Genomic DNA, 17,532 nt, shown 5'->3' with positions numbered 1-17,532 from the left:
AAAAGCACAAAGTGCAAAGCAAAGTATATAGGAAAGCATTAAGAAATATTAAAATGCAATTAAAAAGATAGAAAAGCAGCAAAAACACAAAACGAGCAAGAGCTGACGGAGCTACCGCTACCGGCTGCCAGTTGAGAAGGGCCATCTTGGTTGCAGTAGCAAAAACGGATACAGCCACATGAAAAAGACATAGTAGAGTTGGATAATCCTGGAACCACACAAAGGAAGTCTCCACAACATGAGGAACTTCTGCCGACTGAGACCGAGGTTGAAAATAGGCAGAGTCACTCTTCCAAGCTTGTCCGCACAGTCCCTCAGTAGTCTGGAGCAGAAGAATCAACAATAACAGAGTACAACCTGTTAGAATTATTATGGAATATTCTATATGTGTTGTAAGCATTTTTTAATAAGTAGTAAGGCTATAAATCAAGTCATGGGAACATGGACTTTTTCCTCCACATTCGTCTCCTCAAGGACAAAAAGAAAAGAGGACACAGTGTTACGGACACTTCTCCCGGCAGGACCCAATGAGACTGTTATGACGAGACTCCAACAGCAGACATTGCTTACATTATAATACTGCTTTGTTTACATTATAATACTACTTTGTTTACCTTATAATGCATTCCTCACACTGTTGTTTTTCTAAACATCTAGGGTGTTATTGTACTGATTACATAAACATGTTTTTCGAATGTCGCGATTAAATACAATGATTCAGTTACTGCAATTCAGAATGCACTGTGGACTGAGACGACGTCACAAGGCATCTCCTTCGAAGTTGTAAGCAGAATTTGTTGAAAGATGTTTTTCCTTTTTTAATTAAATATTACTAATAATGATTTAAAAGGTTTGAATCATTATTCCAACATTTGGTCCTTCGAGTAGCCGGGGTCAACACACCGATAAGGAATCCAGACGCTGCAGTTTAATATCTGGAGTGACCGTGCACGGCGAGAGAATCCCTTTTCCAGGCTGGACTATTTCTCAGCAGCGCCTGTTTTCTAATCGGTTGACGACTATCCTCTGGGTAAGCATCTATCGACATTGCTGCCGAGTCCGCGTGTGATGGCTGCATATTGTTGACGGGATCCAAACGCGCGAAGGGCATCACACGCGAAGGCCTTATTTTGAGAAGTAAGGCTCGCGTCCTGGGGATTAGCGATTTTAAAACCCTGCGAATACTAGTCACTAGCAGGTAGACACGGTGGGGTCTATAAAAATGTGGTGGTCGACGTTGGTTGTGTGTGCGTAGTTGTTAATGAGAAAAAAAAAAGGTACTACGGGGATACACACAAATCCACTCCAAAAATGGGTGGTGCAAACAGTAAAGCGGCTATTGACGACGATCCAAAGATGCGTCTGCCGTGTAAAGATTGGATTGTTGAAAATCAAAGCGCTACAAGGGTTAAACACCTAAACTTATGGATAAATAAATATGGATTTGCTGGCCAGCTTAATATGCATAAGATATTGATACTGCAGGATAAAATACGTGCTAAGCATGGGGGAAACCTTAGCAAAATGGAGCAGGAGGGATATAATGATACCTATTATTGGTTTATGATGGCAAGGAAACGGAGTGATACATGGGTTAAATCAGTTGATAACGGTGGGACTGGAAACACAGAGGCTGTGTTATTCCACAGAAAAGAGGACGATGAGACTGGCCCGGTGGGGAAGAAGTGTGTTGTTGTTGTTGTTAAAAAGGAGGGCCCCCTCCGACAAATATGAACGACCGGCTGACCAGGTCGGGAGGGCCCGTGGGGGACATGGGGAGAAAACGCTATCTCCCCAGCCTGGGGCGCCGCCAATGAGTGATGTGTTTATTGAACAATATCCCATGATCGAAGTTGCTAATACTAATGTGGGCAAGGAGCAGGCTCCTACTAAATTTGGATGTTCGCGTTAAAAGGTGATTGGCATGCTGTTAGAGGTGATTGGAATCCAAAAGCTGATGGTGGCCCGTTGTGTCATGACGGTCGTAATTTGAATTTGAGAGTGCATGAACTGATTGATCGGGTTACGGGGAAGTTTAAAACAAAAGTTAATTATACCGTGATCAGCAGAGCTAAGCAGAGGGATGGTGAGCCTTTTGCAGAATATCAAATCAGGATGACGGCTTGTTTTAAGGCCAACAGCGGCATCGCTGAAGACCACGCGGTGGGCAGCCTTTATCAGGAGCAGCTAAAAAATGTGTTGCATGCTCATTCAAATGTGTTGCATGCTCATTCAAATTAGACTTATATATATTACATATATCGCTTGATTGCCTGGACAAAAAGGTCTCTAAAAACAAGGCAGGCCTGCTCAAAATGATTTGAATGAGGATTTTGAACATGAGGATGTTGAGCTAATTTTAAACCAGAGATCACATTCTTTGGGAATGAATTCAATTGGATTTTTTTGTGTGATGCTGAAAGTTGTAAAATGGCAATTAAAATGGTTAATAGTAACTAAATGTACTGTCAATGTACTGGAATGAAATGGCTTATTGTGGCTTATCCTGGTTTCGTTCCCGTCTGCTAGCGGGAATATTTTGGTTAACAGAAATACAAAACAGCCAATTAAATGTTTAGCGGGGTTGCCAAAACGGCGTTTTGGTCATACTCTAAACTTGCCGAATAATGCTTCGATTGCGGGGGAAGCGCTCTGTTTTGGTGCGGCTGATTTGATGGTGTTAGACATTATAATACAGTATAGTAGGCGCGCGGACCGCACAACCGACTAAAATTTTTGGGGGACCCCTTCCGTGGAGAATATTACAATTATTGGCCTTGAGGGCGCTGAAGCAAACTTGAGGGCAGAAATGGGTTTTGCTATGATATAGTTGTCCTTGCAGCATATTGTGATTATGGGGTCTTGGCAAAATATTGTGATATAGTTGGATATCGGGAGTGTAATTAATTTAGTCTTCTCTAAAAAGCGTTATAATTGTGTGCACAGGAGGACAAAAAGGAAAAGAGAGCGTTTTGGAATTTGTAAACAAAAGATAAGAATGCTGCTTCTGCAGCGAGCGTGAAGGTCACAGTCAGCGGCTAAGGGCGCGCTTCCGTTTAAACATTTCAGAATAAGAACAAAACATAGTCTGCAAGGGATGCAAGGTTCCGCGATTATCTTCGCATTTATTTTTGGGATTTAATCAGAAATGTCTTTCGAGGTGATAGAAAATCTGTTTGGCAAAGATTGATTTGGTAAAAGCTTTGGAATTGGGAATAATACTATTATTATTATTTTATTTTTTGTTTTGTGAAGTTCAAAGGGCTCTTAATTGAAGAGAGCTAGTTTTGTATGTTTCTACCAGGCTCAGGCATTCTGGCCATGGTTTTCCTGTGTCTTCCATGGTTTTTCTGAGTCTGAGCTTTACTGTTCCATTGGTTCTTTCAATGAGTCCAGCACTTTGGGGATGGTCGGCGCAATGATTCCGAGATGTTGTCTTTACACCGTGGAGATTGCCGTCTGGATGTTTGCAGAGTGTGCGGCTTCTTTGGCTGCTTTGTCTGCTTGCTTGTTCCGCAATGAGACAGGGTCAAGTCCAGTCGTGTGTGCTTTACATTTGCAGATAGCCAGCTTCATTGGTAGCTGTACCGCTTTGAGGAGTTCTGTGAGAAGCTCTGTGTGTTTGACTGGGGATCCGTTGGACGTTTTCATTCCTCGTTTATTTTAACCCTTTGTAAGAAGGTTTAGTCTCAATTGAATTTCTTTGTGCAAAAGGTGAATCCTCATCCCCTTCTCGGCTATTTTCATGTCTGCTGGTTGGTCAGCAACACTTGTTATGGACAGTCCCACTTTGGGTCATGCTTCTTTATACTGTAGCTAGAGCACCCTGGCTCCTGGCACCACCGTTGGTCCGTTTCCTCTTGAGAAGCACAGTCTCCTGCTAACCCAAATTCAATGTTTCCTTAAATATTTTTCCTTTTTTTCTTTTTTTTCCAGTGCCCCAGAATTCCCAATTTCGCAGAGCAGCTTATTTGTTCCTCCACGTCAAGTTTCACATTTGGAGTACTGCTGCTGAATTTTCATCAAAAATTTCATTTGGCGAAATATTTTTTCCATAATATGTCGCCGGCATCCCTGAAAAAGGGCTTATTGGCGATTTCAGAAATCAATTTCAAATTTCCAAATCCTTTGCCGCCATCCCTGAAAAGGGGCTTATTGGCGATTTCAGAAATAATTCCCAAAGGAAACAGGTCAATGTCATTTGGTTGACATTAATTGTTCGATGCTTATGCAATCTGTAAATTCTAATAGTCATTAATATGACCCACGCCAAAGCATATTTCACCTGGTCAGGACAAAACAAGGAATGTTTAGCGTGCACTGAAAACATCCCATGCCTATTCCGTCCTAGGGAAATCATGCATATCCTAAATTAATTATCTTATCTAAACCAGCCAGTTACAATTTACCTAATAATTTGGATGAATGCCATTTTTTGCATTGTCATTTTCATGTTTGATATCATTAACAACCAAATAATTCTTAATACTTAAGGTCTAATTCGCAAATCACCCCTATACAGTGGTACCTCGTCATACAAAATTCTCGTCTTACGGTGGAAATTTCGATCGAATTATTCGCTCATCATGCGATCAAAATTTCGTGATGCGACCAAGCCAGGTCTTTTTTGCATATCTTTCGTGTTTAACAATATTTGCGAGCACGGAACGATTAATTCAGATGAGTTTCTCCTAAGACCAGGAAACGCGCAACGCAAATCCAAAAAGAGGGGTTTCTGGGTATTGAAGTACACTCGTGCACACAACACCCATAGGCAATGGCAACCTTTCTCAGAATAAAACTTCATTACCCACAATCAATACATGGGTAAGCTCAACTATTGTATTTACTGTTACTCTTTCTAAGGAAAGAAGCTCCCGCGATCGTTCTTTAAAGACTATTTCTCGTTGGCAAGTGGTCTTGCGTTATCCTATTGTGAGGACATTTGTGTGCATCATTTTGGGAATATTTTGAAGGCAATACAACAGAAAACAGTCCATCGATAGCGAATGTGAGGGTGGAGGCATGGCAAACCGCCAACCGGGAAAACGAAGGTAACAAAAGATTACAACAAAATTAGAATTCAGTTTTGTGTAAAGTTACATTAAACGTATGTTTGAGTGTCTGTATATATTAATCCAAGTTAATTTAAATTTGTTTGTTCCGTTTACGAGTGCGTTGTCGTGGAACCCCCCCCCCCCCCCCCCCCCACGCCCCCAAACGTCTCTGTCTCCCGTCGGCGAAATCTGCCCAATTTTAGTAAGAGTAAACACATTTTATTACTATTAAACCACTAGTTATGTGTTACTTTGTTAATAGATGGCGAATTAGAAGAAATAAAACATTTTTTCCAATCCAATATCCTGTTTTTGGTGTTTTTTCAGAGGGCTGGAACGAATTAATTTGTTTTCCATTCATTTCAATGGAAAACGTCCGCTCGAGTTACGAGAATCTCGTCATACGAGCTCAGTTCCGGAACGGATTAAGCTCGTATCTCGAGGTACCACTGTATTGCTAACTCACCCAAGGATAGCTAAATTTACTGGCTGAATTCCTATTGAATTCCTATTGACTCATCTCACCCCCACCAAGGAGAGGATGTTTACTTAAGATAAGAGCCATTTTCTCTAGCAACACTGCACACAAAATATTTTAACTCCACTCTATGCACCTCAAGTCAACTCTCTGCACACCTTCAGCTGCTTTTCCCACACTTTCTTTTCTATGCACTTGCAATAATCTTTTTTCATGCTTACTGTCAAGTCAACTATGCAGAAGATATGTCTGTCCCCCTCCAGACCAACAGGGGGCCGAAAAACCCAATCAAACCAAACTCACTTCCTGCCTGAGGTCATACGTCATAAGCCAGTATATAAACTCAGTAGGCCAGCCTTGAAAGAAGAGAGGCAACCAAGGAACCCCAACCCTTCAAGCCTGATAATACCCAACTGGTAGGATAAAATATAAGTACACTTGGATTCCAGCTGATTGAGGCTTAGTTTGTTTCTCAACCATAAGTTGCATTCTTTGTGCTTTCCTTTAACTTGAATGATCTCATGCTTCTTTCTTTCCCCCTTTCTCAAGGTTTTCTACCACTAATCTGTTCAGAAACAGCTAATTCTCTCCTCTCACTGGAAAACTTCAATTAAATTGTAAACTGGAAGGATTCTAGTTGTTCCTGCTGTGAAAACATCGGGGCGCCTTTCCAAGTTTGGGGCAAAATTTGAAGAAAGTAGAGAAGAACTTGACAGTTAAAAACTAGTGGCATCAAAGACAAAGGATTAAAGGCCTTGAGTCAAAGCCAACACAGTCATTGAAAGAAACAACTGCAAGCATGGCGGAAGAAGCCACTGGTAGAACAATTGAGCTGCTAAAGCAATCAAATCACTGCTAAAGCAAGCCTCAAGCGGAGCAAGCCTCAAGCGGAGCCAAGCCTCAACCGGAGCCAAGCCTCAAGAGCAAGAGCCTCAAGAGCAAGAGCCTCAAGAGCAAGAGCCTCAAGAGCAAGAGCCTCAAGAGCAAGAGCCTCAAGAGCAAGAGCCTCAAGAGCAAAAGCCTCAAGAGCAAGAGCAAAAGCCTCAAGAGCAAAAGCCTCAAGAGCAAAAGCCTCAAGAGCAAAAGCCTCAAGAGCAAAAGCCTCAAGAGCAAAAGCCTCAAGAGCAAAAGCCTCAAGAGCAAGAGCAAAAGCCTCAAGAGCAAGAGCAAAAGCCTCAAGAGCAAGAGCAAAGGCCTCGAGAGCAAGAGCAAAGGCCTCGAGAGCAAGATCAAAGGCCTCGAGAGCAAGAGCAAAGGCCTTGAGAGCAAGAGCAAAGGCCTTGAGAGCAAGAGCAAAGGCCTCGAGAGCAAGAGCAAGGGCCTCGAGAGCAAGGGCAAGCGCCTCGAGAGCAAGGGCCAGGGCCTCGAGAGCATGAGCCAAGGCCTCGAGAGCATGAGCCAAGGCCTCGAGAGCAAGAGCCAAGGCCTCGAGAGCAAGAGCCAAGGCCTCGAGAGCAAGAGCCAAGGCCTCGAGAGCAAGAGCCAAGACCTCGAGAGCAAGAGCCAAGGCCTCGAGAGCAAGAGCCAAGGCCTCGCGAGCAAGAGCCAAGGCCTCAAGAGCAAGAGCCAAGGCCTCAAGAGCAAGAGCAAAGGCCTCAAGAGCAAGAGCGAAAGCCTCAAGAGCAAGGGCCAAAGCCTCAAGAGCAAGGGCCAAAGCCTCAAGAGCAAGAGCCAAAGCCTCAAGAGCAAGAGCCAAAGCCTCAAGAGCAAGAGCCAAAGCCTCAAGAGCAAGAGCCAAGAGCCGAGCATGTTTACTCACCTAAAAAAAGGAGTGTAGAATCCTGGAGAAAGATTCTTATGTTGACGATGTGCTTACACCTCAAAACGACTTGGAGAAACTGGATGAATGCACCAGAAGAGTCGAACAGATCCTGAAAGCAGGCGACTTCTTCCACAAACCCTGTCTCCAGTCAGGTCAAAGTGGGAGGGAGATACTCACATCAGGAGTATCATCCAGAAATGTACTCATTCTGCCAAATCAAAGAGGAGGAGAAGATGACAAAGCTCTTGGACTCGGCTACCTTGTTGAAAGTGACAAACTGTACCCAATGACCTCAATTAACTTCTCAAAGAGAAGAAAGAAAATGAGTGGGTCAAAACCTCCTGGAAGAAGAGGTGAGAGGGTTGGGGTTAGCCCTATTCCAAACCACTGACTAGGAGACAATTACTAAACCAGGTAGCTGGCCTCTATGATCCGACAGGCCTTGTCACCCCCACCAAACAGAAGGGTGACATTCTGGTCGGGAAAGCTTTCCAAGAAGCTGGAACCAGCAGAGTTGGAGAAATTCAGAAGACCACGTCCGCTGACGACTGGTGGTGGATCGAGGGAGACATCAATGTAGCGGACATACTAACAAGAGGAGCTGCCCTGGAGGACCTCAGAGAGGGCTCCGCGCGGCAAGATGGACCTAAATTCTTAAGGCTGCCCATAGAAGAGTGGCCAAAGAAGTCTCTACCTATACCAAGGAAGGTGTTCATAAACTGCAAAGAAAATCCTTCGCAGCAGTACAGACAAGATCACAGACGAAGAGAAGTACGAGTGATGCACCATCTGCCGGAACAAGTAATTCGACCCATGCCACGAATAGGAGAGATCGGAGTATACCACGAGACGCTGCAAGCGGAGATGAGCCCCATGCCCGAAGACCTCCAGCTGGATCTGCTGTGAAAGAACTGATCGATAGAAAGAAATGAAGCAGCCAAACCAAGTTGATCAGGGGCATAGCCTGGGTATGGAGAGCTGCTACAAAATGGAAGAGTACTGGAAAAAAAAACTTACAAAATCCCTTCCACAATTCTGCATAGAGATGTACGACACATCATTGTCCTGATACCTGTGGAAGAACAAATATGAACCAACGAACCAACAAAGAAACGGACGATGAGCAACCAGTAACTGTGTGACCTCTCTGGGTTCAAGAACCGAGATGCCAAGTGGGAGGTGTCAAGTCAACTATGCAGAAGATACGTCTGCCCCCCTCCAGACCAACAGGGGGCAGAAAAACCCAATCAAATCAAACTCACCTCACTTCCTGCCTGAGGTCATAGGTCATAAACCAGTATATAAACTCAGTAGGCCGGGCTTGAAAGAAGAGAGGCAACCAAGGAACCCCAATGCTTCAAGCTCAATAATACGCAACTGGTAGGATCAAATATAAGTACCACTTGGATTCCAGCTGATTGATGCTTAGTTTGTTTCTCACAACCATAAGTTGCATTCTTTGTGCTTTCCTTTAACTTGAATGATGTCACATGCTTCTTTCTTTCCCCCTTTTTCAAGGTTTTCTACCACTAATCTTAAAATCTCCGGAGTGATGATATATAAGTCAAAGTATTCAAACATCTACAAATCTGTCAAAGTCCTCATCTTCTGTATCCGACCTAAAGAGTTGGCCAACAATACTGGGTTCCATAACATTGTGAGGGTCAGCGTGTTCGTCGTTGGGTTTCGTAGTAGTGATTCCAGCTTTGACGAAAGCTCAAACTACAGTGCTCGCCAGAACTTTCGCCCAGGCATCAACAATCCATTCCAAATTGTAACGTAACTCGTGCGATGCTGCATGCCGGTCTTTGTACGGAACCTCTATGTTGGCGGCCATCCGAAATTCATCACTCCCAAGCCGTTTTCAAAGCTGTCCCTCCTCGTTGTTAAATTGTGTTCGATCCATGGCTTCAGTCCATTTTCCAAGCGTTCACACCAGCATTCTGTTGTCATTCACGTCTGCTTCTTTGGGTATTGAGTGTTTTTTAGGGTTAAAAGCGCTACGAGCGCACGGAAGTCAAATACCTTGCCACTTGCCTGGGATGTTTTCGAATGGATTTACCGTAACACTTGGAATACGCGTGGAGGCTATTTTTAGGGTGAACCTTCGCTGGGTTCATCGCAATAAGTGGCGTTTTGGCAAGAAATAAAACCAGTCACTCAAGTGGTCAGGGTCATACAAAAACTCGAATTTAGTGCAGAAACAAGGCCCACCGACCGATTGGGCGCATCGACCATTTTAGAGGAATTTTATTTTACTTTTAAGTGCTCCCTAAATGTGAAAAGATGGTAGGTTGTGTCCTCTGTGTATGAGACAAAGGCGTGAGCTGTGCTTGAAGTGAGTGTAGTGTCTGAGAAATCTTTGATACCCCTGTCAAGAAGAAATGAGTCGCCTGATGGTGCTGGTCCATTAGTGGTGGTGGTTGGTTGGTGGGAGTTTGGTCAGAGCCTGCGGTCTCTATGCTTGGCTGGATCATGCTGTTACAATCGTGGGAGGAAGACCCCGAAGCAGGCAAATGCACACAAGCTGGACGTGGAGCTTTCTATTTATTGAGAATGTTGCAGGGGGAAGGTTATCATTTGACGTAGCGGGGAGGTCGGTAGCCGAGGGGTCCGTAGAGAGGTCCAAAACAGAGGTACAAGATGTGTGGTCGAGATCGTGATCCGTGGTCGTGAGCGTGGTCAAGGTCCTGGGGGAAAAAGCAAGAGGTCGGTGATCAGGCGAGTTAAAAAAAGGAGGCAGCGCGACAAGGTACTTGACAATAAACTGATTAAGACAATCCAGCGACGTGGTCATGCTCTGGTTGGCTTTAAATATTCCTTGCTGACTGATAAGCGTCAGCTGACACTGCTTGAGCCATCAGGCGCTGGACCTGTAATTGGATGGAATACCAGGCAAAGTACTTAAGGCCTGTGCTGAACAACTAGCACCACTCTTCACGGACATTTCCAACCTTTCACTGGAACAAGCCTCCGTCCGAGCCTGTCTGAAATCGGCCACCATCATCACAGTACCCAAGAAGTCACCTTCTAACGATCTGGGCGACTACTGCCCAGTAGCTCTCACACCAATCATCACTAAGTCCTTTGAAAAACTGGCACTGAAACACATCAAAGCCTGTTTTCCCCTCATCCACGACCTGCCTTTGGCCCGAAGTCAGCTGGGATAGGCTCCAGCACCCCCCGCGACCCTAATGAATGCGTGTTTGTGTGTCTGTGTCTGTGTGCGTGTCTTTACCCTCTGTTCTCTGGAACAGGTGGACCGATTTTCATACAAATTTACACGGTTGTACTTTAAACATCAGTGAGTGTTCTGAGCTTGGTTTTCTATCGAAATTCTTCCGATAAGTATCGGGGTTAGGGGTTAGTTTGCAAGATCAGCGGCCTCTTAACAGCAAATAAAATCGATAAAATATAATTTTTAAAAAACAAACACTAATCCCCCTCCACCTTTACATCCATCGGAAATGGCTCCCAGGAAGACCCAGCTCAGACGTCGAACAAGGAAAGCTGCCGCCATTTGAGCCAACAAGTAGAAGGCCCGGCAACACCGGGCTTTTCCGCTTGGGAGTTTATATTCATTCATTTTCTGAACTGCTTCATCCTCATTTGGGTCGCGGTAGGTGCAGGAACCTATCCCATGTGGCAGGGCACAAGGATACGAACAACCATTCACACTCACACTCATACCTAAGGGCAATTTAGAGTGTCCAATCAGCCTACCATGCATGTTTTTGGAATGTGGGAGGAAACCGGAGTTCACCGAGAAAATCCACGTCGGCCCGGGGAGGACATGCAAACTCCACACAGTTGGACCGACCTGGATTTGAACCCAGGACCCCAAAGCTGTGAGGCCGACGTCCTAACCACTCAAGCCGAGTTCATATACCCTCTTAAAAATGTTTCAATAAACTGCTCCCCCGACAATTTTCTTGTTTTAGATTCTTAATTGATATTGAGTTGTTCAGATATAATTTTTATTTTCAATTAAAGAGGACAAAAAAGTTTCTGGCTTTAAGATGGCCCCTGATGGCCTACGGGGCCATATCCGAGTTTCTGCATCTCACTTTTTAAAAATGTGATATCTACGACCTAAAATTATTGCTTCCGGTTTCCTGTCCGTGTATGAGCTGTCACGTGATACACTGAAACTCTGTGTCGTTAATGTTAAACGATGGCAGCATTCCTGCAATGGAGAAAATTTTTATTTTTTGATAAAGAGACTGTAAAGGATCCTTCAGATCACGGAAAAACATTTAATCTTCCAAATGGAATATCGGCTTGCGACTCCGGAAGAGGCTACATTGTTCTGGGAGATATCCTTCAATGGTTAGCCCTAGCCGCTAATGTTACGTTGGGCAGTTTAATCGTAAAACAGTATAAAAAAACAAGTGTTGCCGACCACATCACACTGTGCTTTAGTAACGTTATATCAAAGAAAGTTGACGGGATCCAATTATCTCATTTACCTTACCTATATAGTTCAATAACGTCAATCCATTCATTTTCTGAACCGCTTATCCTCACAAGGGTCGCGGGGGACACCCTGAATCGGTGGCCAGCCGATCGCAGGGCACTAGGAGGACAACCATTCACGCTCGCACTCATACTTTGGAATGTGGGGGGAAAAACCAGAGTACCCGGAGAAAACCCACGCAGGCCCGTGGAGAACATGCAAACTCCACACCGGAGGACGACCTGGATTTGTGAGGCAGATGTACTAACCACTCATTCGCCGGGCTGCCTAGCAATGTCAACGCGATGTATATCTGCAGTGCTGCATCTAAAGGAGCGGTGGCCAACTCCGGTCCTCGAGAGCCGCAATCCGGTCTGTTTTACATATCTCCCTCCACCAACACAGCAGAAATAAATAATCGGGATCGGTATCAAGTTTCTGGACAGCTTGCTGATGAGTTGATCATTTGATTCAGGTATGTTAGAGGAGGGCGATATGGAGAACAGACCAGATAGTGGCTTTCGAGGACCGGAGATGGTTTAAACATGATCTAAAGTTATTACAGTAATTCCTTGACACACGAGTGCCTCAACATACGCGGAATTTGAGATACGAAGAAAATTCGGAGCAAATTACGGGGGAGTGGGCGGTCCAAATAGTTGCCTTGAGATACGAAACAAATTTGAGATACGAGCATACGAGACCCCCAGGTGGTCGAGTACGCGGGACGCTGCTTATGATAACTGCACACTGTCTTTCTCGACTCATCTCGCTTGTGTAAAGATATCTACGTGCACAGGGCGTACAAATTACTTTTTTTTTGCGTTAATCACTCCAGAATTAGGGGAAAACAATGGGTCCTAAGCAAGCCGGTGCAATGAAGGGTAGTGAGAAAAAAAGTGTACGATGAGAATCGATATTAATCACGAGATTTTCGAAAAACATGAGGTGTACGCGTGACTGAGCTGGCTTGCCAATACGTGAGGAGTACTTCGACAATAAGTACCATGTACTGTCTAACGTATAACCACGCCTTCTTGCTACTGTCACAATGAAATTTCCCGAATACGGGATGAATAAAGTTATCCAATCCAATCCAATCCTTAAGCAGAAGGATGCTATAAACAGAGATCGGCAAACCGGTACTCGAGGGCTGCTGTGGGTGCAGGTTTTTGTTCCAACCGATCCACTTTAACCAATGAGATTTCTGTAGACAACAAGAAGCACCTGACTGCAATCCACTGATTGCACTTGTAGGACACCAGATTGGTGAAAAGCTGTCCTGTTTATGGGTTGGAATGAAAACCTGCACCCACTGTGGCCCTTTGTGGAATAGTTTGCCTAAGCAGGAAGCAGGAAATTCTACCTCTAAAGCCACGGTGAAATACATTAACATCTTTGACTGGTTTATTGCACAAGAAGGTTTAAATATAGTGTAACATAAGATTAAAACATATTTGTGTGTGTATAGTAATCTTAAATTTAAAGTTCATGTTATTTTACAAGTGTGTCCGTCCTGTTCTCTCTCTCTCTCGGTCTCTCTCTCTCTCGGTCTCTCTCTATCCGTCTCTCTCTCTCTGTCTCTCTCGGTCTCTCTATCCGTCTCTCTCTCTCGGTCTCTCTCTCCGTCTCTCTCTCCCTCTGTCATTTAGTGTAAGGTTAGATTAAACTTATTTTTGAGTGTGTCTGCATCGAAATCCAAGTTTATTTAAATTTGTTTATGTTATGTTACGAGCGCGTTGCCGTGCAAAAGTCTCCCCCCCTCTCTGTCCCAGTCTTTCTCCCATCTGTGAAATCCGTCTAATTTTAGTACTATTAAACACATTTCAGTACTATTAAACCACTAGTTATTTGTTACTTTGTTAATAGGTGGCGAATTAGAACATTTTTTTTTTTCCAATCCAATATCATGTTTTTGGTGTTTTTTTCAGATGGTTAGAACGAATTAATTTGTTTTTAGTTCATTCCTTTGGGAAACGTTCATTTGAGTTACGAGTAAATCGACATACAAGCTCAGTCCCAGAACGAATTAAGCTTGTATCTTGAGGTACCACTGTAGTTCATTTCTATGGGAAAAATTGACATAGCAGCTTGGACCCGGAAAGCATTAAACTCGTTACTCAAGGTATTACTGAACGTGCGTGTGTCACAAATTGAATGCAAAACTTTGTATTTGCAGTAGTTTTATTTAAAATTACGACACAATTGGGCTATCACTCGGCAATTTGGCAATCCCCAAATTCTGCCTTTTCCTGCATAGTTTCAATGTTCTTTTTGTTTTTGTTTTTTGTAAATATTGATACCTCTCTCTGTGTCTTCTCTTTGTATTGTGTCTGTCAATTGGCATGACATTACCAACATAATTGAATGAACTTGTGTATATTTTCCTTAGTTATATTACATATGAGTGGCAACATCTGGCTTTTGATGCGACTTTTGCAGCTAACAACCTTCCAGGCTTATAAATTACGTGTTACGCATATTTTCCAACTGAAACAACACAGCATTCTTGTAACAGTGGGACAAGACGAACATGGAATAAACCCTCTAGTAAGTACTGTAACCAAATAATTTATTTTATGCTAATTATAATGGACAACCTCTAAATCAATTTGCTTCTCAGGTGAAGGTCTGGAACTTGGACAAAAGAGACAGTGGAAGTCCGCTTTGCACAAGAATTTTCCCTGCAATCCCAGGCAACAAACCAACAGAGGTTTCTTGCCTCAGTGTACATGAGAACCTCAACTTTATGGCCATTGGTATGCAGCTAAAAATAAGGTTTTTGTTTTCACTGTATGACTCAGTGTAGACCTGGGCAATAAAACGATAACCATACTAATAATTTTGTCAACAATAATAATAAAAACTTTTGATGAATAGCGATAAATATAAACTGCAGTTCCACCACTCGAACACCACAAAGAATGGGTGCGCTGATTTGACGTGAACGTTCAGTAGACAAAGATGGTGAGGAACAGCTAATCATTTAGCATCAGGGTTAGCAATAGACCAGCACACACAGAGCAGGAAATCAAAAGGGCTATAACACAGACAAAATCAGCAATTATGAGATGCAGGACTACACCGAGCCTACCCACTAAAAGATCCAAGTCTCCCTGTCGTTTTCTTTATCTGTACTTATGAACACACCTGAGGAAAACTGAGATGAAACTGGATTGACTGAACCTCCGCAGCACTAAACATAAACTCCCAATCCTAACCCTAACCCCGCAAACTACACACATTAAGGACCAACCTGGGATTGAACCCTTGACCCCAGAAATGTGAGGCCGAACTGCTAACCACTCGGCCTCCGGGTACGGCTCTTCTAAACAAAGACACGGAATGGATTTCTTTTTGCACAAACTGCAGCCTTATTGACAATTTCCCTAACCCATTTTAACCCACTCTTCTCATTTGGCAAAAGTTGTCTTATCCTTATTGCACAACAATTTTTGAAATCATATTTTATATTCTTTTTTTTAAAGTAAGGTAACATACAGTGCCTTGAAAAAATATTTGCCCCCTTCCTGATTTCTGTGTTTTTGCATATTTACTCCACACACAGGTTTCAGACCATCAAATCATATTTTTGCGACACAGAGACAACCCAAGGAAAGAGAAAATGCAGTTTTAAAATGATTTTATTTGCCTAGGCTGCCCCTCCGTGAAAAAGTAATTGCCCGCCTTTGTCAAATCACAAAATAACTGTGACTAATCACAATTGTAGGAAAGCTGTGTTGAATTTCACAGGCCGCACCCACACCTGATTATCACCACATGTTGAATCAAGAAAACACAAATAGAATGTCTCAGACAAAGTGAAGTAGGCTATAAGATCAGCATCATGCAGAAATGCGAAAAAAAAAGTGATGGACATCAATCAGAGTGGAAAAGGTTACAAAGCCATTTCCTAGGCTTTGGGGCTCCAATGAACCACTGTCCAAGCCATTAACCGCAAATGGAGAGAACTGGGAACAGTGGCAAACTTTCCCCGGAGTGGTCGGCCTGCTAAAATTACTCCCAAGAGTGCAACGACTCATCCAGGAGGTCACAAAAGAACTTGTAACAACATCGAAAGAACTGCAGGCCTCACTGGCCTCAGTTAAGGTCAATGTTCATGACCATTATAAGAAAACACTGGTCAAAGCTGGCATCTATGGCAGAGTTCCGGTACTCGGATGATTCGCCTAAAGACGTTTCGCCGACGGACGTTTGACAGACGGACAGGTCGTCGAATGGGCGTTCCACCATTTCCTTGGGTTGTCTCTGTGTCATACCAAAATTGGTTTGATGATCTGAAACCTTCGTGTGATATTCAATCATTCATTTGTTTTATGAACCGCTTCATCCTCACTAGGGTCGTGGGCAATGTTCTCTCTAATTTTTTGTTTGTCTGGGCAGAAAGACAACCGCCCTGAGCACACTGAGTACCAGTGTGAGCAACATCATCATTGCTCGCTATGGGCACACAACAGTATCACACCTGCCATAGGCAGGTGCATGTCTAGTACACAAATTATTTAGTAATAATAACATGCAATGATTAATATCTATGAATGGGCGGCCCGGCAGATGAGTGGTTCGCGCATCGGCCTCACAGCTCTGGGGTCCTGGGTTCAAATCCAGGTCGGTCCACCTGTGTTGAATTTGCATATTCTCCCTGGGCCTGCGTGGGTTTTCTCTGAGTACTCCGTTTTCCTCCCACATCCCAAAAAGATGCATAGTAGGCTGATTGTACACTCTAAAATTGCCCCTAGGTATGGGTCTGAATGTGCATGGCTGTCCGTCTCCTTGTGCCCTGCGATTGGCTGGCCACCGATACAGGGTGTCCCCTGCCCCTGGCCCAAAGTCAGCAGGGATAAGCTCCAGCACCCCCAGCGAGTGATAAAGTGGATAAAGCGGTTCAGAAAATGAATGAAAAAATATGTATAAATAAAACATCTTCATAAATGCCATTAGAATATGCACAAATCCGACTTAAATTTTACCTTATTTTACACATCTGTCCTTCTCACTTCTTATTTTCGTTCAAATGACTTTTCTGCTGAAAGTGTCACTTGAGATAGTCAAGTTTCCATTTATATGCAATATTTTTCCATGATTTGGCTTTGATTTAATTAATAAGGGATAGCACATATTAATGAACATCCTTATATTCATGTTAATGAACATATATATGTAAGATTGTAGCCAAGGGCTAATTTCCATTTATAGTCTATTGTGTAGGTTGAAGACAAACGATCACATATACTAGACACGAACGCACGCGCACACAACCACACACGGCAGATTTAGACAGTTCTCACCCGATTTCACCGCTTGTTCTTCTATTTGCACAGTAAAGTAAAAAGGAATGTATTAAGAAATATTAAAATGTAATTAAAAAAAAGATAGAAGGGCTGTAAAACACGAAAAACAAGAGTGAACAGAGCTACTGCCACTGGCTGCCGCGTGAACGGCACCAGCATGGGGGAAAAAATGGATTTTATTTTGTGCGCTCCCTATGATTTGCTGTGCGCGGAGAAGACAAGAGTAGTGCGCAATTGCGCATGCGCGCAGCTTAGAGGGAGCATTGGTCGTGGGGGGTGCTGGAGCCTATCCCAGCTGACTTCGGGCCATAGGCGAGGGACACCCTGAATTGGTGGCCAGCCGATCGCAGGGCACGAGGAGACGGACAACCATTCACTCTCACACTCTTACCTAGGGGGAATTTAGAGTGTCCAATCAGCCTACCATGCATGGTTTTGGAATGTGGGATCAAACCGGAGTACCCGGA

At 43.7% G+C, this 17,532-nt stretch overlaps 2 protein-coding genes across 5 annotated transcripts in view; both read left to right on the top strand.

Annotated features, from left to right (window-relative positions):
- Positions 1-6,444: 6,444 nt before the first annotated feature.
- Positions 6,445-8,659, top strand: LOC144068471 (uncharacterized; the record flags this gene model as incomplete). The annotated part of the gene is given in 1 exon segment (XM_077593041.1): positions 6,445-8,659. A coding segment is annotated over 1 exon segment (966 nt), but the record flags the coding sequence as incomplete, so codon positions are not given.
- Positions 8,660-11,415: 2,756 nt separating this feature from the next.
- Positions 11,416-17,532, top strand: part of vps11 (VPS11 core subunit of CORVET and HOPS complexes) — a 59,065-nt gene continuing 52,948 nt past the window's right edge. Inside the window, exons 1-3 of one of the 4 annotated variants that reach the window (XM_077592542.1) lie at positions 11,416-11,617; positions 14,159-14,303; positions 14,377-14,512. In XM_077592542.1, the coding sequence (XP_077448668.1) occupies positions 11,472-11,617; positions 14,159-14,303; positions 14,377-14,512 (427 nt within the window). In that variant the 5' untranslated portion in view covers positions 11,416-11,471. Of the gene's footprint in view, positions 11,627-11,717; positions 12,004-13,036; positions 13,133-14,158; positions 14,304-14,376; positions 14,513-17,532 lie in introns of those variants that run through there. The other 3 variants (XM_077592546.1, XM_077592544.1, XM_077592545.1) reach the window with 3 other exon arrangements.

Source organism: Stigmatopora argus, chromosome 22 (genome assembly GCF_051989625.1).
Source record: "Stigmatopora argus isolate UIUO_Sarg chromosome 22, RoL_Sarg_1.0, whole genome shotgun sequence".
NCBI classification, from domain to species: domain Eukaryota; kingdom Metazoa; phylum Chordata; class Actinopteri; order Syngnathiformes; family Syngnathidae; genus Stigmatopora; species Stigmatopora argus.
Note: the sequence above shows the minus strand (reverse complement) of the source record. Positions and strands in the feature narration are given on the sequence as shown.